General features: G+C 41.6%; 3 protein-coding genes across 5 annotated transcripts; 2 read left to right on the forward strand and 1 right to left on the reverse strand.

Annotated features, from left to right (window-relative positions):
- Positions 1-1,090: 1,090 nt before the first annotated feature.
- Positions 1,091-9,540, forward strand: trappc13 (trafficking protein particle complex subunit 13). Of its 2 annotated transcripts, none has more exons than XM_080530119.1 (13): positions 1,091-1,161; positions 1,803-1,871; positions 3,483-3,582; positions 4,158-4,242; positions 4,351-4,478; positions 4,617-4,689; positions 5,058-5,102; positions 5,509-5,526; positions 6,988-7,121; positions 7,548-7,746; positions 7,857-7,957; positions 8,359-8,506; positions 8,858-9,540. In XM_080530119.1, exons 1-13 carry the CDS (start codon positions 1,116-1,118, stop codon positions 8,963-8,965), a joined length of 1,254 nt encoding a protein of 417 aa, XP_080386245.1. In that variant the 5' UTR covers positions 1,091-1,115; the 3' UTR covers positions 8,966-9,540. The 2 variants fall into 2 exon arrangements, with proteins under 2 accessions (XP_080386245.1, XP_080386246.1); XM_080530120.1 differs by having other exon boundaries at positions 4,617-4,629.
- A 956-nt stretch (positions 9,541-10,496) lies between these two features.
- On the reverse strand, positions 10,497-13,674 carry sgtb (small glutamine rich tetratricopeptide repeat co-chaperone beta; the record flags this gene model as incomplete). Its single annotated transcript, XM_080530341.1, has 10 exons — positions 10,497-10,608; positions 10,873-10,956; positions 11,063-11,100; positions 11,658-11,720; positions 12,092-12,230; positions 12,353-12,457; positions 12,770-12,869; positions 13,023-13,098; positions 13,270-13,373; positions 13,575-13,674. The coding sequence occupies 10 exons, from the start codon at positions 13,672-13,674 to the stop codon at positions 10,497-10,499; spliced, it is 921 nt and encodes a 306-aa protein (XP_080386467.1).
- Positions 13,675-15,176: 1,502 nt separating this feature from the next.
- On the forward strand, positions 15,177-24,508 carry nln (neurolysin (metallopeptidase M3 family)). 2 transcript variants are annotated; one of them, XM_080528982.1, is made up of 13 exons: positions 15,177-15,315; positions 16,174-16,433; positions 16,555-16,703; positions 17,476-17,580; positions 17,756-17,858; positions 17,974-18,134; positions 18,649-18,784; positions 19,240-19,606; positions 20,131-20,332; positions 20,562-20,748; positions 22,290-22,418; positions 22,609-22,745; positions 23,840-24,508. In XM_080528982.1, the coding sequence occupies exons 1-13, from the start codon at positions 15,275-15,277 to the stop codon at positions 23,993-23,995; spliced, it is 2,133 nt and encodes a 710-aa protein (XP_080385108.1). In that variant the 5' UTR covers positions 15,177-15,274; the 3' UTR covers positions 23,996-24,508. The 2 variants fall into 2 exon arrangements, with proteins under 2 accessions (XP_080385108.1, XP_080385109.1); XM_080528983.1 differs by lacking the exon at positions 18,649-18,784 and having other exon boundaries at positions 19,443-19,606.
- Positions 24,509-25,377: the final 869 nt, after the last annotated feature.

Below are 25,377 nucleotides of genomic sequence, written 5' to 3' on the forward strand. Positions count from 1 at the left end.
GTGCCTGAAATGAGCTCAGTAAAGAGCCAGGCATTTGACAGCAATGAGGGATGAACTCGCCTGATAAACGGTTGTCTTTGATGTGACCATGAGTTAATGTCTTACCCCCACCCTGTAGTGGATGAGCTGTATACAGCATATTATGCTACTCAGCTCAACCAACCAGTCTGCTTTTTATTTGAGGTTTGTTTAGAAACACAGAGGTCTGCAGTGAATCAAAGAAATGGGTCTTCTGGGTCAGAGAAGAGAACCCATTCATATTATTTTTCAAATCAATTCAAAGTTTATTTATCATATGCACAGGATACAGATATAAACGGTACAGATAAATGCTTGTTAGAGTAACAGTGCAGTGTAAAAATAAGGATAGGACTAAGAAGAGAATAATAACCAAACACAATAGGCACCGTAAAGTACTAAATAAGGCAGTAAAGTACTAAATACAATCAACAGTCAATAGTGAAAATGTAGCCTTGGATATGGTGGAATGGTTAGTTTGGCTGAGAAGATTGTGCAGTGTTCTCTGCTTTTATAAAGCTTATTTGCTCAACAATGACTAATTTTCATATTTCAGCTAAACAATATAGACTGGAGCCGGGAACTAACTCACCTGTCTGGCAGTACATCATTTTCAAATTTGGTGGTCATTAACTGGAATAACATGCATACAGAAGTACACAGTTACTTACATCTCATGCGTATGAATTTGCCTTTTATGAGAAACAAATGTATACATTACAAGCTACTATGTAGTTTTTGTTTATTCATGCAATTATTTTCACTCCAGTTTTTTGACTTGCCTTAAAGTGGTTGTGACAGCTGAAATGCATTCCCCTGACATGAATTTACAGTTGTTGATTAAAAGAAACGCTTATCAAATGTTTTGTTGGCATTAATTTCTGTATATCCAGACCACCGGAAAACAAATACATATATAATCAAACTTTCGCTTCTGATATTGTATGTTGTATAGGAATTCATAATAATGACTTTGTCTAAATGAAGAAGCACTAGGCTAGAGGGCGGCCACCGCACAGCTCAGTTTGTCCCTCTGCACGTTCTGTAGGCAGCTCCTCAGGTGAAAGTTCAGACAGACGAAAAATCACTCAGACAAAATGGATGTAAATCAGGCTAAACAGGAGCATCTACTTGCGTTAAAGGGTATTTCTTAAGCTTTATTTATAGCTAATGCAACAGCTCTTAGAAGTTCATTCAACGTGTTTGTGTTAACATGTCGGTGTGTTGACAGCTGGTCCCTGTCTGAGGAAGGAGAGGTTGTTTACATGTCAGCTAGCTAACAGCTAGCCACTGTATCCGACAAGATATCAACAAATTGCAATTTGAAAGATGACGACATAAGATAGCAATCACATAAACGTGCATTGTATAGGCTATGTCTAACTCCATCCTGAGGTTATTCTCATCCTAGGCAGTGCCCTGTTTTTCAAACCTGTTTACCAAGCAGGATAGGCCTAATTGAAGTAGGCTAATTCTATTTTTGCTGAATAGTTTTCAGCCTTGTTTATTTAGAATTAAATAAACCAGAATTCCATAGGACTTTTAAAAAATCCACATCTAGAATAGATGAATCTTTCAATGTGTAGCCTACACACGACTGCTAGTTGTCAGTGGTAAGCAGTAAACAGTTTTAGCCTGCCAGAGAAGATCATCTGACTGTACAAACAGGCATAAGAGAGATCAAGGCCACTAGCCTAATTGATGTTGAATTTAAAGCCAGTCTGCCTAATTCAACTAAGTAAACCCATCATCTCACCATGCTCATTTGCTTTTGTCTTTTATAGTGATGCGGTTAACAAAACCCACCCTCTTCACAAATATGCCAGTAACATGTGAAGATAGAGATCTCCCAGGTAAGTCTCTTGGTGTACTGTTCCATTGTCATCAGAGTTGAGTTCTGAGTCGTTATCCATTTGCCCTCGCAGCCTATAGGCCTACACTTCCTCATACCCCCTCATTTTAAACCATTGGCTTGGTGAAGGCTAAGCATGACATGAGCTAGAGTGAGTTTCTCTCACCTGCTCAATCATTGTTCTACTGTTCAGTTGAAGTCTGTTAGTCCTAGGCCTCCCTCTCAGAGAGAAAAGCAGACACATTTTGTTTACAAGCCATTGGTACATGGTACATCACTCTTAGAATAGCTATAGGATGTTAACCATATTCAGAGTAAAGGAGATACTGTTGTAAGTAAGCAAACCTAAGGCAAACCGTGTCAAACCTTTACACCTCCCGTCTGGATTACTGCGATGGAGTCCTGTTCGGGGTACCCAGCAAAGCCCTGGACAGGCTCCAGTATGTGCAGAAGTCAGCTGCCTGGGTTCTCACACGCACCAAGCCCTGGCAGCACGTCACCCCCACCGTCATCCACCTCCACTGGCTTCCGGTCAAGTTCTGCATCGCTTACAAAATCCTTCTGCTCACTTATAAATCCCTCCATGCCAGCGACCCCCAGTACCTAACTGACCTCCTCTCCCAACATACCCCTTCTCGGAACCTGCGGTCCTCAGACACAGGCCTGCTGTCCACCCCCCGCACCAACCTACGGACCTTTGGGGACAGAGCCTTCAGCGTGGCCGCACCTACCCTCTGGAACTCCCTCCCCATAGTGATCCGCAATGCCCCCACCCTGGACTCCTTCAAATCAGCCCTCAAAACCCATCTGTTCACCAAGGCCTTTGACCCCTTGTCACTGTTTCTGTTTTGTCTGTCTGACCATTTCCTTAGAATTGTAAAGCGTCCTTGGGTTTTATGAAAGGCGCTATATAAATCCAAGTTATTATTATTATTATTATTATTATTATTATTATGTACTACCTCCAGGTGAAATTGTATGATAGAATTGGGCCAATACATCGATTAACCATAGAAGTTCTGTGAAGTCTGTAGTCATTAAAGCACACACATCTGCTTCCCCAGAATCAGTGTGAGGTCTCTGGAATGACCCAACTCCCAGATATAGTCGTCTGGCCTGGCAGGAATTTATAGTGTTTGTTTTTCCTTCTGTGGTGGCCTAGCATGCTGTAACGTGATCACTGGGCAACTGAATGCCACTGAAACCATAAATCTCTTTGACGTTTCTGGGTGCTGCTATTAATACGAAATGAAGGCGTATTCCAGCGTATATATCAAGATGAATGAGTCGAATACGATATTGGGGTCGTGAAATAAATTGTGACCGTTTTATACCACCCTGGCCTGCACTCATATTATGCTTGTGCTTCTGCTCTGAGAGCAGGCTTTTAGGCATTTATGGGTATTGTTTCCATCTGTTTTATCACTATTTACAAAACAACCATGTTGAGAAATAATAATGACACTGGCAATATGAAGATTGTAAAGTCATGGTTTCACCACATAAGACTGAAAAAGTTGCACTATTCATCCAAACATTACTGACATTTTGACTGTTTTTTATCAGTCAGCTACATGACATGTCGTGTGTGTGTTTATGTGTTCGTCCGCAGGGGATCTGTTTGGTCGGCTCATGAAGGAGGACCCATCTACTATAAAAGGAGCAGAGGGGTTAATGCTCGGAGAGATGCTTACACTACCTCAGAACTTTGGGTAATAAACACAACGCCTGTTTGAGATGTGTAGGGGCCGCAGGGGGAAACGGGACAGTTACACATTCGCCCCTGAGTCTCCATATCTGTTTCACTATGGACTAATCATCACACCTCTGGGAGGACTAATTGTCACACCTCTGGGATGAGCCTTTAACGATCATCAGGACCGTATTTCACTTTACAAGAGCATTCTTGTTGATCTTATTTAGTTGGCAATATATATGTTATGGTACATGTGGGAATACGGTACATGTGGGAAAACTAGGGCTAGGGTTAGGTGCTAGGGTGCTAGGGTTAGGGGTAGGGTTAGACATGCCAGCATGTACCAAGTCGACGTAGCACCTAACCCTAACCCTAGTTTTCCCACATGTACCGTATTCCCACATGTACCGTAACATATATATTTATATATATATATATTGTAAAATACATATATATATATATATAATATATATTTGTATACCGGTATGTATATCTGTATTTTACAATATTGTCTGTATTTTACAATATATTTTACTATATATATATATATATATGTATTTTACACTAATGCAACAACTCTGCTCCTCACAGAAATATTTTCCTGGGTGAGACCTTCTCCAGTTACATTAGTGTGCACAATGACAGCAACCAGGTGGTCAAGGATATTCTAGTGAAGGTACTGTGCAGAGATATGTCAGTGGCATGGAAATGTGTCTTATCATCTCACGCTCTTCTCCTTCTCGTCCTCCTTTTTTTAAATGTCCCCTTTTGCCTTCTCTTCTAGGCAGACCTACAGACCAGCTCTCAAAGACTAAATCTCTCAGCGTCGAACTCTGCGGTCACCGAGCTGGTCCCAGAACGCTGCATCGACGATGTCATCCACCACGAAGTCAAAGAGATCGGAACTCACATGTACGTTTGTTTTCTTTGTGTTTCAAAAGAGGAGGAAGATATGAATCGGTATTCCTGTGAACACTGTGTACATACTACGTTCACAATTTGAATGCTGCAGAAAATATACTGTATGTTCTTTCTTTCTCTGTATTTCAGCTTGGTGTGTGCAGTGAGTTACACTACACAATCGGGAGAGAAGCTATACTTCAGAAAGTTCTTCAAATTCCAGGTAAGATTCCCAGATCCGTCCTGTGACCCCCCTCACACCCTGGGAGTTCTGGAGCGGACCTCAGGCCTCAGCTATGTCACAGGTCCACGCCAGAGCAAGACGCAATTAGCACACAAGCGTCGGGCCCTCCATGATAAAACACACCGGCTAGCTCACTGGCTGAGTCAGTCACAGAATGCCGTCGTTTAGAATATATTGACCATTTAGAATTAAAATTCCTTGGTTCCATGTTAAGAACTGAATGGGGGTATTATTTGTAGAGGGGAAGTTGGTGTTGCTGCTGCTGCTGCTGCTGCTGTTGTTGTTGTTGAATGGAAGAACAGTCTGAGAAACCTGCAGCATTTAGCTTGCAATTTATCTTCAATCAGGTTTTGAAGCCTCTGGATGTCAAAACCAAGTTCTACAATGCTGAGGTAAGTGTTTTTCTCTATATATTACTTCATAGAAGTATTTCTCACAAGAATACAATTATGTAAAATACACTCTTCTGGTGATATTATTGACACTGTGTATTTGTTTAACCACATTTGTCAACATAGTGGATATTACACTCACATCTCTGACCATGCCTTTCCAATACCAATGCAATAGTTATATGATAGCTTGTGTTCTTACTGCAGATTGCATACAATAACATGCTCATGTTTCATCCCATGGGCAGGAGTTTCCATGGCCACAGAAGTAGTTACATTAGCTTATTTTCTCTCATTTGCATATTAGTAGCATTTTATTTGGTAGAGTATAAAGATTCATTGTCACTCTCTTTTGGCATGTAACCATCATTTGTTATTGTCTCTTGTGTTTTATTTTCTCCATTAGAGTGACCTCAGTTCCGTGGTAATTGTTTTCATAGTTTTCATTGCTTAACTTTTGCTTTCTTAATCCTTTTGTTGCAGCAATGTCTGTCTATCTTTCTCTGGAGCCAATGACAATGAGTCAGGGCAAAATAATGAAAAAGCATGCTTGGACATTAACATGCAAGCTGAATTGCGGGGGAATGCACGTACAGTGACACATCTTTTGACAAGAAAACAAATTAATTTTGCTGTGTTTGTAAAGGTCCACCAGATGCTTTTCAGTATTTTGCCATTGCTCAGACATTTCCTTTGTTGCTTGTGGCCTCTTGCTAACTCATCTCAGCCAGGACTGGTGCAATCGGGAAGTAGGGGGCGTGGTGAGATTCATGGGAAATAAATAGTGGGGTTAGAAGTACATTGATCAAGCAATCCATCATGACAGTCTCTATGACAGGATAATTGGCCTCATGGGTCTAATACTGTATGATTTTTAGTGGGTCTAGATTTCTGCAGCTTTTTGAAAATTAGCCTACATCACCAATGTCGGTTTGAATGATATCTTTCAAATGATCGGAAACCAGTGCAAACCTCTAATGGGAAGGACTGAATATTTTTGAATCAAATGGTTAATGGGATGTTAATGATTGTTGATTTCATTATGAATTGATTGATTCTTTTTTCGCGGGTCCAAAAAGATCAGATCAAATCAAACACCTGTCATTTGGACATCAAAACCACAACATTTTGATGTCAGAAAGATGGGCCTTTCTTATCATGGAGACATTATTGATACCGGAGTATAATTATGGTCCTGTATAGCTGGACCTATGCTATGTTGTTTATATCTCGTTCCGTAGCCTAAGAAATCCACTGTAAGTGTACTATTGCTGTGAAACAGGACCCAACTCTGGACTCTGGGTTTGCTGTGTCATAATTATGTCTGAGGTTTTTGCGTGTAGGTAAGGCTTGGCATGGGGAATGTGGAGAGATGCTCAGCTCTGCGCTGTAACAATAACCCCAGTCGGTATGCCAGAATGGTCTGTGGTCCCTTTTAATTACTAGACTTCGGATTGCAGGCATGAACTAATCTCAGCTCCTCTCTTATTACGTCCTGTTCAACACTGTACTAATCCACTCCTCCAAGGTCAACTGAATGCACTTTTGTTACTCTGTCTGCTTCTGTTGGCTAATTTGTATATTGATGTCTGGGTCTACAATTGATTCTTATGAGGTTCTTCTCGTATTATATTGGGAAAATAATGTTGACATATTCCGTTGGGTAAAAACCTGAACGCACAAAGGCCACCTTTACAAATAATATAATAATATAATGATGATCTAATAATATAATGATGATATAATAATATAATGATGATTTAATAATATAATGAGGTCAAATAGTTGCCCAGTTGGCTTTTGAGGCAGTGTTCTTGTAGCTAGCATTAGCAGCTAACTTCAGCAGTGACCCCTGGTCTTGCGACCCTTCCTTCCTCCCTCCCAGACGGACGAGGTGTTCCTGGAGGCGCAGATCCAGAACATCACCACATCGCCCATGTTCATGGAGAAGGTGTCTCTGGAACCTTCCATGATGTACAATGTCACCGAGCTCAACACAGTGGCATCTGGGGAAGAAGGGTAAAAAAAAAAAATATGTATTCACTTCTTGTTTGATTTCACCAATACTGTGTCATGTTCATGGAAACTATACGGCAGTGCTTACCATATCATCACTTGACCAAGCTGTCAAGATATCCTACCATCGTTGCCTGGGGTGGTCCAGTGGTCTAGCACCGTGGTCTACAGTGCACACATATGCCCATGTCGGCATGGGTTCGAATCCGGCCCATGCCCTGCTGACATGCCCTCTCTCCCCCTTCTTCTCCTACTTTCCTGTCAGTCTTCACTGTATCTGTCCAATAAAGTAAAACATATGAGTGGGACTGCCCCACTCAGAATAATAAAAAAAAGAAGATATCCTACCATCACAATGGGTCAAATGTTGTCAGGTAATCAATCAAAGGTTTTCAGTGTCAGCTGTTTGTTGCCGGGCCTCTATTCCAGAGCGTCCACGTTTGGGAAGATGTCGTATCTGCAGCCCATGGACACACGGCAGTACCTGTACTGCCTGAAGCCCAAGCCCGAGTTTGCTGAGAAGGCTGGCGTGATCAAGGGCGTGACGGTGATCGGCAAGCTGGACATTGTGTGGAAGACCAATCTGGGCGAGAGAGGGAGGCTGCAGACCAGCCAGCTACAGAGAATGGTAGTAGGATATTCTCATAGAATTCTCATGATAGAACGGTCATTCATTTTTGGGTCTGGTTTTGTGGTTGCAACATATTTGTTCCATCTCCTCTTGTGTCCACCACCAAGGCTCCTGGGTATGGAGATGTCAGACTATCCCTGGAGATGATTCCAGACACCGTCAATCTAGAGGAACCCTTCGATATCACCTGTAAAATCACCAACTGCAGGTGAGGAGACATGGGGACCCTTCATATTAACACCTTTAGTATGGATGATGGAGGGAACCGTTGACCGTCACTTCCTACACTGAAAAAAGTCAGCTCTCAAATAGAAGAAAAAAGGCAAATAAATGAGGGAAACATTACTTACAATAAGCAAAATGATCTGCCAACAGAACAGGAAAATTTCACTTGCCGATATATTCTTAAAGCAAGTGAAAGATATCATAAAACTAGTGCAGTCAGACAAGAAACAAGCATATGTTGCCTCGATTGAAGATATTTCATCTTACTTAGATTTACTTTTTGCAGTGATCATCAGTGCCCAATAACCACACCATGCCCCCATTCTAATGAGGAATATGCCTGGTGTGTGACGCCTCCACTGTAAGCCTGTGTTTGTGTTGCAGTGAGAGAACCATGGATCTGGTTCTGGAGATGTGTAACACCAGGTCCATCCACTGGTGTGGTGTGTCAGGGAGGCAGCTGGGTAAAGTCAGCCCCAGCGCCTCGCTCTCTCTCCCCCTAAAACTGCTGTCCTCCGTCCAGGGCCTGCAGGTGTGTCCCCAGGTCTTCATGTTACAGTAACTTATCATCACTGAGGAATATAATATATATCTTACGGTACATGTGGGAATACGGTACATGTGGGAAAACTAGGGTTAGGGTTAGGTGCTACGTCGACTTGGTACATGCTGGCATGTCTAACCCTAACCCTAACCCTAACCCTAATCCTAATCCTAACCCTACCCCTAACCCTAACCATAGCTCCCTAGCACCTAACCCTAACCCTAGTTTTCCCACATGTACCCTATTCCCACATGTACCGTAACATATATAATATAATACTGATGTCAGGTGCTTTCATGCTTATTGATATGTTGGCGTTTGTTTTCCTCTTGGTTTCAGAGTATATCTGGCCTGAGACTCACAGACACGTTTCTGAAGAGGACGTATGAATATGATGATATTGCACAAGTCTGTGTGGTTTGCCCGTACATGAGCCGCAAGAGTTAGAGCCCTCTGTTTACCCTGCACTACACATCTCACATCTCCATGGACCAATGATGGACACTCACTGCACCTACCACCACCTTTCACTTTATTTCGCACCCTAAGGTGATCATGTTTTAATATGTGTGATATTTTTAATGAGTTCTACGAAGAAGAAAAAAATCATGTTCGATTTTAAATGCGCATCAGTGTGAATAAAATGATTAACTTAAACTTTGAGTTCAGTGTTCGGCTTGAAGATGCAATAATGTCTCATGTAATTGTTATTAATTGTGCCTCTGGTGTGATTTCCCTACCTCTTCCAACTGAATGAATAATCTTCAGATATTTGTGGATTATGTTTTTCAGATGTCATACTTCAATGCGTCAATGTTGGAAATTCAAAGATGTAAAACTCGGAACCACTACCAATTTCAAGACATCTTTATTGACACATGTTTTTGATCAAACATTATGCTGCTCTGTTTTACAAGCATATTATATTAGCTTCAATTAAGCATCCGACTACAAATATCAGATTTATGAGCATGCAAAATCAACAATCAGAATATTCCCATACTAGTATCAACGTAGCTGAAGTAATGAGAAATCAAACAGGCATAAAGGGGTAATGAAACTGACATTAGTGTTTACTATGGTGCAACTATTATTAAATACAGTGGAGGCTGCAAAGGTGCATGGCCATTACAGTCAAGTTCAAACTCTTTCTTATCTTAGCATTCAGATAACTGCAGTCGAAAGCGATAGAATTCTACATAATCAAAGCGTAGGGTCAATGTTCCTCCCAAAAGTAAATAGAACAACTCATTTGGTTAAAAAAATAACTTTAAACATAACAGAATAAAAAACAAATGGAACCCTGCTGCTGCATGTAACTGAGAAAACGAGTATATATGCCTCCTGTAAAAAATACTTAACTAATGCATCCTTCCTTTCTCTCTTAAGGTGAATTTAGGTACTGGAAGGATAACTCGTTCAGTATACGAACAGGGCAATCATTTCCACATTACTACTACAGCACAACATATTAAACCACATGAATCCATTTGGAATGGGACATCATTGAAGAAAGATAAAATACTCTCTGTACTTGGGTTTGAAATAATGTGTTTTATGCTCTCTCTTGATGTTGTGTTTAGGGTGGGTTTTTGACGTGTTTCCTCCTGATTGGAGATATCTAGAATGTGTTTGGATGCTCCGTCCTCAGATTTGGTTCTGCGGAGATGAGTCCTCTCCTCTCCTCTGAAGCCCCAGTCACAGTAAAGTGCCGTCGTCCCCATCTCCCCGTCTCTTCATTCCAGCTCTGCCGGTGATGTACGTTTTAAGGAATGGGTGTAGAGATTGTAATCACGTCATATGGTTGCCCTTCCTCTATTTAAACTAAAGCTGAGGAAAAGGAAAAATGACGTCACGTGCATCCACCGTATTACTTTTGCCACAGAAAATGTACAGTGCTACAATAGTGTATGCGTACAGGTTCTGGGCCTGCTACTATATGTGGGAGACCCTGTGGTAGGTGACAGACCTGTGTGGATCACGAGTGCTCCTCCGCGCTGCCGCTGAAGGAGCGGCTCCGGATGTGGTTCCTCAGCTGCTCGATCAGCTCTGGGTTCTGTTGCTGGATCTGCTGAGCAAACTGCTGGCCTCTGCCAGGGAGAGACCGAAGGGAATTGACTACTATTGATAGTTTTTTTTCTGCTTCTTAATTACCACAACAATACACAGATTATGTCAGGATGTTGCAGCATTTCACTTTGAATCAATATGAAGGCGGAGCCAAAGCATAGACAATCTCTGGCTTCCCTGAGGTTACCCGTGATGTGCCTGATGTTTTTTTTTAATATATTCAAATGGGAGCATGATATGTTCTAAAATGTGCATGACATGAGACCACATGTTGCTCTACATACGCTTCGATCAGGCTGGAGATGTCTGACAGCCCTCCGACCCCTGCTGCTGATCCTCCAACCGCATTGGACATCATCCCTGACATACTGTCAAAAGAGAGAGATTCTTTTTTTTAAAAAATCAAGTACCGGTACATCACTAAACTAGCTGAGATGCAGCCCAGAGCTTGGTTTAGGCATGCAAGACACTCACAGCTGTTGCACTTGTTGATTCTGCATCACACTGGCAGCCTGCAGACGACACAAATCCTCATTAGATGTGTGAAAGGGGACAATTCATTTACGGCATTAACACAGGGAACAGATGCATTCTCCATCGGCGTGTCTACTTAGTGCTCACGGACATTTCCTTAGCTGTCTAATATTACTACCGTAGTCATTCTTCTCAGCAGCTGTAGCGGGGCATTCATTTGTATGCTTAGAAATACGCTTTCCCTGGGAGGCATTTCCATCTGCCACCATTCCACGAGTCATGTTAAAGCCCTAGAAAGTCCCCCCGGGCCGCTGACCTTGGCATTGTTTGAATACCAGGGGCAGCGGTGTCAGGCAGGGGGTCAATTTAGGAAGCATTCTTGTCGTAACCTTCTCGTAAACACCATCAATGAAGTATGAGACACCGGTGGTTATATGGAACTAGGAATAATTTGTCTAGGACAGGTGTAGAGCCGACCTTGCCCCAGACAGCAGCAGTGTGTGCAAGTTTCTCAAATAATGATCTACAACCACCCCCCCCCAAAAAGTGTTGGAGCTCAACGAGGAACAAACCCCTCTGGTCCGTATAGTCTTACCATGCTGATGAAGGCAGGGTTATTTATGAGACTGGCCATGTCAAATCCCAATCCGGTCACTGTCTGTGGATTTCAGAAATGGATAACAAATATCTTTGTCAGGTAAGAGTATCTATCTACAATACATGATATCATTTTGTACGACCGTTTGAAGTATGAATCTGGATTGTGTTTTATGGCTCGTGACATAACTAGGACACCTCTGAATATCAATAGGTTCTACAGTAGAAAAAAAAGCTAGTTGGAGCTAGGTAGAAGACAAAGGATTCTAAGGTTGTTTTCATGTGAAATAACAATCTATTCTGTCTATCTGTCTATTAGTAGTGATAGTGAGTTACGGCATGTTACATGTAGTAGTATTGGTTAGGCCAGAGTGGCCTTCACAATAGTCAACTCACACCGAAGCAAAACATCTGCAGCGCTGCTCTACTTACAGGGCTGGCTGCTTCTTTCTGCTTCTGCTCTGCAATTTTCAAATTGGATTTGTAGGTGTCGTTCTCTGGATCGAGCACCAAAGCTTTCTTAAAGAAGGATATCGCCTCTGGATACTTATTCATAGCAGTCAAGGCCAATCTAGAGCCGCACAGGAGGAAAAAAAGAGATATCAGATATATTTTTTCACTGACCACATTTCACATTTCCCACAATGCTGCTGATCTTTAAAGAAAGTTCTGCATTTCAGATTTCTTACTCACCCCATTCTCCCATAGGCTTTGCTGTAGCTGGGATCAATGCCTATTGCCCTCTCACAGTCACCGGTCGCCTCAATGTAGTTCCCGAGTTTACTGTGAGCTGCGGCCCTGTGATGTTAATAGCGTCAGCAAGACCGTAGACTCTCAGGCTCATTTTATAGCATTCAGATCAATAATGTAGGTAGGCTATATGCAATGGCTGCAGTCATTGTGTGAATAGTCTCCTTCACCAACGTGTCTGAGAGACAGACCGGCCTGTTAGGCTACTCTCTCTCTCTCTGCATGTCTCTCTGATCTGACACAAGCCAAGGCTATCATGAGGGTTATATTTCACTCGTTATGCAGGCTTTGTTAAATGCATCATATATTTAGAATGTGTATACACTGGTAACATTTGATATCAAAAGCTGTTGTTCTCACCTGTTACAGTAGTACACAGCGTTTCGTAGGTCAAGGTCAATGGCTTTTGTGTAGCACTCCACCGCACAGCTATAATTCTCCTCTTTCATGTGATTGTTCCCTGAAATGGAGGTTATATTAGGGGTTTTTCCAGCTGATGTAAACTTAATAGATATCATAAATATAAGTGTCCAAATATTACGATACCGCAACTATCAATGTCACAGAGAGATATTACGCCTCACAAAAACAGCTACTTTTGTCACTCTGATACCTTCATTCTTCAGTTGCTCTGCCCTCACAGTGTCTTCTGGGGATGGAGAGGTCTCTGGTTTTGTCAGGTTGTCATTCTAAGGAAATGAACATATCAGGAAAGTGACAATACCCCCAAGGCATTTATATTTTACTGCACTGATGTTACAATTAGTTTGAGCCTGGTAGATATACTGTACTAAGATATGGAGGGGGGGAATGCTGATGTTTAAGTCTAGACGTTGGAAATCAGGGAGTAACCTTCCTACCTTGAGGAGAGAGTTGAGGAAGATCTCTGTGAGAGGTTGTGGCGCAGCAAGGTGGCAGTCACCGGAGTTGATCTTGAAAGTGGTCTCCAAACATTGTACTGCAACTGTAAAGGGTAGAACGAGGTTGTAATAGCATACTGGTAAACAGTGAGAGTCTTACACTACTCCTATTACAACACGTTGCATATCACATATAGGTAACCAACTATATTCAACTCAAATATTGAATTGGGCAAAACCAGGGTGAAGTATTTTAATAAACAGTTTGGCAGACACCTTCTGAGGAGTGGGCTGAACTGACCTACCTTCAAGGCTTTCCTGCTCATCTGAATTCAAAGCGCCACAGTTTGTTTGATCTCGCAGGAACTGCACAATAGAGAATGCCAAGCGCTTCTCCACTGCCATTTTCTCTGCACACAACTGAGCACAAGAGGTGGGTGATTAAAGAAAGAGATAGGACACTAATAAACAGGGTAAATGCTTATAAAGACTTAACTTCCAAAAATCTCATAAAGACTTAACATAAGCAATATGACTGGTGTTTCTAGGACAGTTAAATCATTACCTTTGCACATACCATGATATATTTTTTTGCACATTGCATATACCTCCTTTGATATAGCCACTATTTATACATCTGTAGCCTATACCATACTGTATATAGGTACCTTAAGTGTACATAGCTCATAACTGTATATACCTCTATCTACCCTACTTGCCATACTGTACCTATCATTATCTCTATCATGTCTTATATCACTATTTGCACTTTTGGTTAGATGCTAAACTGCATGTTGTTGTCTGGTACTTGTACTCTGCAATGACAATTAAGTTTAATCTAATCTAATCTAATCTAATCATTTTATTTTATGATATCTCATGTCACAGTAATGGGGATGCACTGGCAGCTTGCTTCACATCAGTACCAAATATAGCATTGTACTGCCATTGGTATGATCAGACACAAGTCTGTTTCCAAGACAACTCAAGGGAAAGTTTAATATACAGTAGTTAGTATCTGTATTGGGTGCACAGTGCAGTTAAAACAAATGTCAGTCGCATCATAAATTCCATACAATATGACAGCGTGTCTCCTTTGAAAATAACTTTGTGCTGCTAGGTTAATGGTTTATCACAATAATAGACAGTAAGCCTTAGGCCTGTACAATAAAGGCCAAACATACACATGGGAGAGAGGGACATATTTCCCCCTTAAAGTATGACATTGGTTTAAACAAAATATCAAATGATGGTGCATAGTATCAACTATTTCAATTCATGAAAATAATGATCTCAGCAACGGTTTTTCAACCATGTACTGATAAGATAGGAGCTGTTAATATACTGGTATATATAAGTTTATAAGCCATGCTTATTTGATATGACATGTTAAGAAGACGAGCCCCTCTGTTGACGTTCTCCTTCCTCATAACAAAAGATTTAGTGTTGACATGTGATGATGCAGTCTGTGATGTAACGCCGACAAGGGACTTGAGCATCTCATGATAATGTCCATAAGCATCTCCATCATCTCAAGTAAATTACCCGTCGTTGACAGTCACATTCACATCATTGACTATTTAGATTGACATTTCCAAATGCATGCATCATCCCTGACCGATCGTGCCTTGCAGGATGAAGCCTGGATGAACAATCAGCATCGATGTAGTGGGAGGATATACACGGGAGTCAGAAACAAAGGCAGGCCTTTGTCCCCGTTCATTTCCTTCTAAATACTAGACTATATATCATCGTAAATAACAACATTGTGTCAACGGATGGTGATGAACGCCCCCGCCACCCTTACCTGTATCGTCCAGCCGTCCCTGCGATCACGTCATGAGGACTTCTGTCAGATTGATCGCATCGCCGGCGCCTGCGCGTTGGCCACGGAAGTCAGCCAGGCTGGAGCTGTGAAGTCCAGTAACAGGAGCCTGGCAGCCTGCAGAGGAGAGAGGTTCTTTTTTTCTCCAATTGCACGCAAAAGTCGCATGAAGTCTCTGGCATGTTTTCGTTAAGAATGATAGTGAGTCGAACGCTTTGCAGGTAATGAAAGTCTGGCTGCGTTTGATCATTCAACATTAATTCTGATGTTGCTGTTTGTTTGACTTGTGGCCATAATTATGTCAGGGGAGCACTAAAATTAGCCAGGCATTAATCATTGCATGTTGTTTTTTTACCATTCCCTTTATATTCCCTGCCAGCTATGATGCAATATAACTGAGAACTCGGGACAGGTCTATAAGATGTAACGTTTTGAGAATATAGCTATCATTCTGTTTTTGGTTTGTTGCTTATCGCTGCCACATTTCCAGTTTTTCCAGGTCCCAAGTCCAGTTCCCCTAACTTTGAAATGTTGAACTGTATGCAACTTATGTGCGCTATTTGAAGTTTTATGACTTCGACGGTTATTGAGTTTCCATTGCACAGTTAGGGGGCAGGGGATTAGTCAGCCTGCATCGTTAGCAAGGGAAACAATCTGCAGCATGTGCCGTTATCAGGGTTTCAGGTTCCCACGACGTTGGCTTAGGGAATTTATTGTGTGTTTACCGGACATGACAGGTCTCACACCTCAAGCCATTGCCTACATCGAAAAACACCTGCGCTATGTATTCTCGAATTTATACATTATGGACAGCATTTCAACTCCAGCAATACATTTGCAACAATGATTCTTGGAATTTACTTGGAATGTATGTATAGTATATTCGGATTCTGACACATTTCTACTGAAATGATGTTAAACGCCTAATTGATATTGGTTAGAGCTTTAGGCACTATAGCCAACAAGCAGCAGGTTAACATATAGTCAGTAGTTGTAGGCCTCTTATGGCCTTGAGAAAATGAATGTATTTCTTCTTGGCAGGTAGCAAATTAATGTCTTTCCTTTTCTTTTGACTGCAGAGTGTCAGGTTCTACACCTTGCCGGAGAATGACCCTGCAGAATGGGCCTGTGATACCTGCTGCCAGAACCTGCTCCCAGGCCGCAGACAGCAGGAATTCTCTGAGATGGGATCTGACTCCTGATCAGATCGAGAGCATGACAGAGATTCTGATTCAGAGGATAAACCAGGTCTATGACGACATTGGATCACTGGATGTTGAGGAGCTGTCTGTGGAAAACACATTGACAGCCTTGGCCAATGCACAGTTAGAATATACTTGTAAGTAATTGTGTAATGGATACGGTTATTGTGCCTGTATTGATGCTGTGTATGGTGATGAATGGTTTGGATTTATTTATGTTTCTTTGTCAAGCTAATGCTTCCTTGTTTTGTTCCTCAGCATCACGTCATGTTCTGGATTTCCCTCAGTACATGTCTCCTTGTAAGAAGGTGCGGACAGCAAGCACAGAGGCAGACAAGAAGCTGGCTGAGTTTGACGTGGAGATGAGTATGCGGGATGACGTGTTTAAAAGAGTTATCGCCTTGCAGGTACGTATTTTATGTCCACACCAGAATGGTTAAGTTCTGGTCCTGGAGGATCATTATGGGCATAGGTTTTTGTTCAAAACCAGCAAATTAATAATAATAATTTAGCTTATTGTCTTTGAGCCGGGTTGGAACAGAAGCCTGCCAACAGCTTTGGTTTTATATCAGTCAAAGGTCAGCCAAGTTGCTAAATCAAGTTGTTTGGTTCGTATACTATAGAATATGTGAGTGCCCTCATTTCATACCATTGGTTCTTATTTAGCTTGCAGTTGTAACTTGATCCAATGAATAGGCACTAGCCAACACTAAATGGAGTCATCTCATTTAAAATCACTGTCACTGCATTGGTCTTTTCCACATGTCAAAGATGGTCATTTAGATCAATGGGTTTTGACTTTCCTATGGATCCACATATTGGACATAAGCCTACTTTTTATTCATTGTCAGTCAATGAATGGATTTTGATCTATTCTCATAGACATTTATGAATTTGGAAGAGGCTTGAACTGACAACACACAGAGGATTCTGTGTTCTCTCCAGAGTATTTACTGCCCTTTGTAACTGACAGAACGCACACACACACACACACACACACACACACACACACACACACACACACACACACACACACACACACACACACACACATATGCGCATGCCACAGCCCCCCACACAGAAAATGCTCCATAAGCAATCACTGGGACACATTTTCGGGACTTGCTGCCAACTTGGAACAAGTGCAGCCTCAGAGAGTGGTCTGGTGTTTGTTTGCAGGAGAAGCAGCTGGACACTCTTCTGCCTGAGGCCAAGAGATTCTTAGACCGTCTTATCAAATTGGGGAAGCGGAACGGATTGCACTTGTCAAAGGACACACAGGAGGTAACCACAAATATGGGTTTTATGTTACATAAACATGGGAAGTGTGTACTGTGAGTGCTAAAACTATATTTGTTTTGATATGCTTTTGTAAGTGGTTTCGGATCGATGAAAGTCAAATAAAGCTCTTCACGTTTGACTGTCTAGAGTTCTTTTAACTTCGTTGTTCTGCTTCAAGGAGATTAAAAGAGCCTCCAAACGAATCAGTGAACTCTGCATTGACTTCAACCAAAATCTGAATGAGGAAAATACTTATCTAACCTTCACCGAACGGGAATTAGGTAAGCATAAGCGGCACTAATTGATGGAACACTATACCATATTGACCATGTCCGTGTTTATCATTATACAACTGTCTTCTGTTAAATAGGGATAATCTTGCTTTTTGTCCCAAAGGTGGACTAGCGGATAGCTATCTGAATGCGCTGGAGAAGACGGAGAATGGGCGATTCAAAGTGACCCTGGCATACCCCCACTACTACCCACTGATGAAGAGATGTTATATGCCTGAAACCAGGAGGAAGATGGAGATTGCATTCCATAGCAGGTGTAAGGAGGTAATCTGTGTTGTGGCCCTCTTTGACTGCTTTAATCTATGTAGCTACATCCTTAACACTTCGTGAGCTTAGAATTATAAGGTTCTATCTCCGTTTAGGGTAGTTCAGAGATATTGAGCGTCAAAGTTTTTACTTTCCATTATGTTTTGTGAGATGGAACCTTTGTATTTTATGAATTACCTAACTCAAAAAAGTCAACATTTTAAAAATAACACCACACAGGCATTAATAAACACCTAATGGATCTGATTATGTAAAAAACTCAATTTGGACAAAAATTGAGATAGAACCTTATAATTCTAACGTCACGACTTGTCAAAACACCTCTAAAATTATAGTGTAGACATCAACAAAGCCATCTGATTATTGACCACATTTCTTAAAGATGGTCTGTTCCACAGATGTTTTAAGCTAATGTGTAATGTACATTTAATTGGCTTCTATCATTGTGTATCAACACATAGAGATATTGCGCGATATGTAATGACTTCCATATGTCCTGGTTGTCTTGTAGGTGAACACAGTCATATTGGAGCGGTTGATAGAGCTGAGGGCACAGGTGGCTAACCTCCTGGGTTTCCCAACCCACGCTAACTATGTGCTTGAGATGAACATGGCCAAGAATACCCACAGTGTGGCAGACTTTCTTGGTATGAAATGTCTTCTTGACATTTCTCATTTCTCATTTGCTCAACAGTCCTTCACAGTATACTGCATGTCAGTGCCCCCTACTGGGGGGAAGTAGCTTCATAGAAATGAATTTCACTGTTAAAATAAACCTACCATTACAATTATAGACCATTCATTTCTTTGTGAGTGGGCAAACTTACAAAATCGGCTGGCGATCAAATACTTCTTTCCCCCACTGTACATACATAGAAATATATACCTACAGGTATATATGCATTTTCTTTTACTTTACTTTACTACACCTGAATGGATATAACAGTGTCATGTAATCACAATGTCACAAACATTCAGATACAATTGATTGTGTGCCAGTCATCTGCCTTTATTGTCCAAAGTGTGTGCTTTCCAACCCTTCATGGTATCATGGTGACACCATTGCGATGTCTTTTCCATACATGTCCCAAACTATATATAGATGAGTTCTATGAGAAACTGAAGCCTGTGGGCGTGGCAGAGAGGAAGTACATCCTAAAACTGAAGAAGATGGAGTGCCTGATGAAGGGCTATGCCTTTGATGGACGGATCAACGCCTGGGACACGCCTTACTACATGAACCAGGTGGAGCAGGTGAAGTTTGCTGTGGATAAGGACAAGCTGATTGAGTATTTCCCTCTGGAGGTGGTGACGGAGGGACTGCTCGGTATCTACCAGGACCTTCTGGGCCTCACGTTCACCCAGGTGACACCTGCCCACGTGTGGCATGACGACGTCAGCCTCTACTCCGCTATAGACACCGCCACCGGGGAGGAGATTGGCCAGTTCTACCTGGACCTGCATCCCAGGTATCCCTGTATGAATATACTGTCTTATTATGTCACTTATGTCCTGTACTATTGTCACTCTTATGTTCTTGAATTATGTATATTGCCTTACTGTCTTGTGCCGCAAGGTCAGGAACCAAAGCCTAAGAATGTTCCTCCTTTGTGTAATACACGTAACAATAAACTTGAAGCTTGAACTTGAAGCTTGAATACTTAATATACTATAAATGACCATGTATAGGCCAGGGTTACACCACCCTGGTCTTCAAAGGCTGCTGTGCATGCTGGTTCTATTGTCTTTATAAGTAGAGACTGATGTATTCCTCCAGATGTGGACTCTCTAGCTTATCATTTGCTAAATGAAATGCAGAGGGAGATACCACAGCAGGACGACACTGTAGTTGTACACACCCCTGGAGCAATTGTTTTTGGTCACTCTCAGTGAAGACATCAGCATGGTTTTCACACTAAAATGGATGATTCTATTGTTGCAGTATGATGCACGCTTTGTTTGATTGTTGACCTCTGTTGTTGTCTGCCTGCAGAGAGGGGAAATACGGCCATGCTGCCTGCTTCGGCCTCCAGCCGGGCTGCCTGGGGCCTGATGGGAAACGTAGGCTACCAGTGGCGGCCATGGTGGCTAACTTCACTAAGCCCACAAAAGGCTGGCCATCTCTTCTACAGCACCATGAGGTGGAGACGTACTTCCATGAGTTTGGCCACGTCATGCACGAGCTGTGCTCCAGGGTAGGACACTGTACTTAATTGCAGGCCTTTATTCTACAGTGTGTGTTTTGTAGGTGTCCATTGATTTAAAAAAAAAAGAAAAACAGCAATAAACCTTTCTTTCGTTGAAGTGACTGTGTATCACATCAGAATGATCTGGACTACAGGAAATGGTATTTATTATTGCCCCGTTGTTGTAATTGATTGACACACTTGTATTGATGTTGCTGCTGATGTCTTTCCTCTGTAGACCATGTTCTCAGAGTTCAGCGGGACCCTGGTGGAGACAGACTTTGTGGAGGTGCCCTCTCAGATGCTGGAGAACTGGGTCTGGGAGAAGGAGCCCCTAAAGAGGATGTCGCGTCACTACAAGGACGGCAGCCCCATCCCCGACAACCTGCTCGACAAACTTATCGATTCCAGGGTCGCCAACACAGGTCAGCCCCAGACTAGGGATGGACGGTTTCCAATTATTGAAACCGAAAAACCGTCAAAGACTAAAACCGCGGTTTTCCGGTTAACCGAAAAACGGAAAAAAAAAAAAAAAAAGAGAGACAATTTCAAATAATTGAGCCCTACTGCTACAATACACTCATGTCGAACACCATTAAAACACCGTAAGCACAGTCGCAACACATTTAGGCTACTTAGTTTCACAAATATAAGTGGAAAGGCAGACTTTTGTAAGCTACACCATACATGAAAACACATGAACACTTAACACACCAGCTCCGCTGATCCAGGGTGCACGCCTGCACGGAAGATCATCTCTTGGAACAGCGTCTTCATTGAATGAACTGCTTTCCCAATATCTTGGTTCTTAGACAAAGTTTCAGCTGCTGCTCAATGTATTTAAATATTTGAATACTGCTCAATAATCACTGAAATATTAGACTTTATATATGCATCTTTTTATTAGAATTATGCAGTGAACATACTTAAAGCTTTTCATAAAAACCACATGCCGCGAGACTGACTCGTCCTGAACTGTCGTAAGTCAATCAACAAAGAATGCCCCATCAAAATAAAAGTGCCCATGGTAGAGCTGTCAAAATAGAGCTTTCAAAATAAATGTACTAATACAGATAGAGATAAATACAGAACTACCTTTGCGTCACTAAGTGACCGCGTATCTTCTGAGACATGCGTTCTGTCATCACTTTCAGTAGCGCCTTCACACACAGTGGTGCTGTGCACAAACACTCTTGATCCGTATAGCTCTTGTTTTATTATATTGTGGTTTAGTAAATACTGCACTTGGAGTTACATTCAATGCATGATTTGTGCTATAGAACATAAATAAAGTTTGATTGATTGATTGATATCAAATCAAATCACATTTTATTTCTATAGCGCATTTCTCACAAAAGTGACCTAATGCGCTTTACAGAGAGCAGCGAAAATGATCTTATTAAATGTAAGCGAGTAATTGTAAAAAAAACTTTCCTATCTACCAATAACTGAAGGCAACTATCTTTCCCATAGAGTGATTCGTTACCCTTAAATATAATCCCAATTAGATATTAATCCTCAGTTATTCTTCACAACTGACCAAACCTCTCACTCATTGCGCGGCAGATTCAGACTGTATCATTGTTATTTTCACACACGACAAACATGTGACATGTTCCAGTTTTATTCTTTGAACAACATATGAAAAAATAATAATAATAAAATCCGGTTTCAGACGGTTTTGATAAAAAACCGTTTCTATTTTTATAAACCCCGGTTTTCGGTTTAACCGAAAAACCGTCCATCCCTACCCCAGACATCTCTATACCATTCATATAAAACAAGGTCTCAATTGCATTTGTCCTGAAATATGCAACATGAACTGTTATCACTGTGTCATCGTCTGGGATAACCCACTTGGATAACTACATTTACAGTGTCTCTGTTCCTTAAAACTACCATATAAATAACTGTCCCTTCAGCTCTGATTGACAGACTCCTCCTACCTCTCCTCTGCCCTGTTCAGGTCTTATGAACCTGCGTCAAATAGTCCTCAGTAAAGTGGACCAGTCTCTGCACACCAAGCCCCACGCTGACACTGCAGAGGTGTTTGCCAAACACTGCCAAGACATCCTGGGAGTCCCCGCCACACCAGGTCTGACAAACGTTGCGACACAGCAACATGTGTGGCAAAACACAGTTTCAAGACGGACTGATTTGTAATAATGATGACAGAATATTATTGTGATTAACTTATCGATTGACAGCACTATGAATTATCATTATCCTTCTAATACGGATACATGGTTTTCAAATTTCGTTATCTTTTTTCTTTTTCTTTTCAGGCACAAATATGACTGCCAGTTTTGGTCATTTAGCTGGGGGGTACGATGGCCAGTACTATGGGTACCTGTGGAGTGAAGTCTACTCTACGGACATCTTTTTCAGTCGTTTTAAAAAGGAAGGAATCATGAGCCCAAAGGTGCAGCAGAATCAGTCCACTCTACTCACCATTCATCACAATGCTATATTGTGTGTTTGGAACATTTGGCAATGTCATACTTAAGCAATATCACACGAGAGGGAGTGTGTTATACTGAATATCAGCACGGCTGTGATTCGGTCGTAGGTACGAGGCCGCAGGCCGAGTACCGAAGTTCTACAACGCCATTTATTACTTAACAGTAATATATAACAGATTATGATTTGTTTGTTTACTTAATCATAAAAATAAACAAGAAATAGTTCCGCAACTGAACTTCAAATGGACTGTTGCCTAGTAACCTGAACACAAACAATGTAGTCTAATTAGCGGTCATTTAGTAGAACATCTGTGCGGCGGAGTGATACATATAGTTAAAAGTCCCAGTGCTGTTATCAGCACTCATGGAATGCCTCTTGTTCAATCAAATTACTTGATCGGAACTAACTGTTGTATAAAATTACCTATACTTTGAGACAATTTGAGAGAAATAGTGAAAATACCACTGCTCATCCGTTAGCAAATTTTGCTGAGGTGCTGGAACTGAAGATTATCAGTAGAGTGCAAAATAACAGCATCTGCACACTCAAACACTGCAAAAAAAACATTGTTTATTGCAAGCTTTCGGTCATAGACCTTCTTCAGGCATTCTTCAGACAATTTGAGAGAGAAATTAACTTAGAAATGTGTGTAATGTAGCCCCGCGGTGGCGCAGCGGTCTAAGCACTAGCCACTAGTGCAAGCTGCCCACCGGGGACTGGGATCGAATCCCGGTCTCGCCAGACCCGGATATGGCCGGGGCACACAGGCATTCTTCAGACAAAGGGAGCGGCATATTGAGCGGCCGCTCCCAAAGGGGGGTATAGGACTATTTCCGGACAAGGATCCGTCGCGCAACACCGCCCCCGTCTGGTGCTGGAGTAACGGTGTCGGGCTCGAGGAGCCAGTCAGCTAGTCTGGGACTGCCGGCCACGGGATAAGGGATAAGGGATAAAATCTGGAAAAAAAGAAAAGAAAAGAAATGTGTGTAATGTATGTACTGTAGAGGGAGCATGACTTCGATCTTGAGATGTTTTCTTTTCTCTTGTCTGCAGGTGGGCATGGAGTACAGGAAGGTGATTCTGGAAGCTGGGGGGTCTGTAGATGGGATGGACATGCTGAAAGCCTTCCTGGGTCGGGAACCATGCCAGGATGCTTTCTTTCAATGCAAGGGACTGAACAAATCTGAACAAACACCAAACAGCCATTGACTTCTCCTTATATCCACTCCACATTATATAACTAGATTTTTGATATGTATACAGTATGTATTTGATAAACCGCTTGTATTGTAGTTGCCAACTTAAATAATGTTGAAGGTCGTCATATTGGTCTTGGAGGTGAGAGTCTGACCCTAGTGGGCTTTTTTGTGAGAATAATGCTGTGTTTGGTAACCCAAAGTAGTACTTATACTGTACTGGTAAAGTCTAGTTCAGAAGCAATCAAAAAAGTCAGTCAATGGTAAGTAAATAATTATGTGAAAAGGTGCAGCATCTTAAAAAGATGAGGGTACGTCTGTATTTTAAGTTAAACATAAAATACTGTAAAATCTTCAAAACCACTTTTTGATTGCATTGCTGTCATTGGCCATTTTACCATTATTACCGTAGCATTACTTTGCTAGTAGGCATGTGTGAACTAATATAAGAACGCTCTACCCGTTTGTTTACTTTTTGTAATTGTCCATCCATTGTTGTTAATTTGTCAACTTCTTGCATACTATTTTACACACTAAATGTGAGTGCAATCAAATGTACTACTGTCTTTGTTTTTAGTTTAGTTCTTTTGTTAACTAATCAACTGTCTCTACAACAGTCATTTTGTCCAAATGTTCTATCCACTAGGGGGCGACAAGCACCATATATGTATTTTAAAGACACTGAGGATCGTTATGAGAGCATGAGCATCTGTCACTCAGAATCTAATCATTATTGATAGTGATAAAAGCTGCATGAGATTCTACTCAAGGCATTTAATTACCCCCAACCCCGAGACCTCGAGACAACGAGGGCATTAAACGAGGCTACAAAATAGGCACCTGCTAAGACAGTTAGCTGTACTGCTTTTGAACACCTGTGAGTGAGTTATTATATTGTATTCATGTGTAGGCAGCATTGTCTGGGTCGCCAAGTAAACCTAGGACAACAAATCCCACAGACAGGAATCTAATGTAAACAATTCAACCCTGCTTGACGCCAGGCTACCTGATAGATGGATGTCCATATACAGAAATGTTGCACATCACACATTACATTTCCAGTTTGTCTTTGTATATCATGGACATTATTGGCACTACGGGTGATTGCATCAAAGAGTCGAGATATAATAAGGTTATAAAGGTTTCAAAATGGAACGTTCTAATACTTAGAGTGCACCCTACCTCCCATCCTTGAAGTAAGAATATACACGTATTAGAGCCACAGTGTGTAACAATTTGAAGAATCAAATATATCCCTGGTTTAATCATTTACAGTAGTTATTCAATTGTTTATGTCTGTAAGCTACTGTCAAAAGAGACCGTGTATGAAGGCCCACAATATAGCATCCTCCATAATGATTCATGACTTGTCTTCATGCACTTTAGACATGTCAG

This window comes from Nansenia antarctica, assembly GCF_963989245.1.
Source record: "Nansenia antarctica genome assembly, chromosome: 4".
Classification (NCBI taxonomy): Eukaryota; Metazoa; Chordata; class Actinopteri; order Argentiniformes; family Microstomatidae; genus Nansenia; species Nansenia antarctica.

Coding starts and splice junctions, on each gene's coding strand:
- trappc13 (XM_080530119.1), top strand. CDS start 1,116: ATGGATGTAAATCAGGCTAAACAGGAGCATCTACTTGCGTTAAAGG. Junction 4,479..4,616: donor AAAGAGATCGGAACTCACAT/GTACGTTTGTTT, acceptor TCTGTATTTCAG/CTTGGTGTGTGCAGTGAGTT. Junction 4,690..5,057: donor GAAAGTTCTTCAAATTCCAG/GTAAGATTCCCA, acceptor ATCTTCAATCAG/GTTTTGAAGCCTCTGGATGT.
- nln (XM_080528982.1), top strand. CDS start 15,275: ATGTTTTCGTTAAGAATGATAGTGAGTCGAACGCTTTGCAG. Junction 17,581..17,755: donor TGTCAAAGGACACACAGGAG/GTAACCACAAAT, acceptor TTCTGCTTCAAG/GAGATTAAAAGAGCCTCCAA. Junction 19,607..20,130: donor TACCTGGACCTGCATCCCAG/GTATCCCTGTAT, acceptor GTCTGCCTGCAG/AGAGGGGAAATACGGCCATG.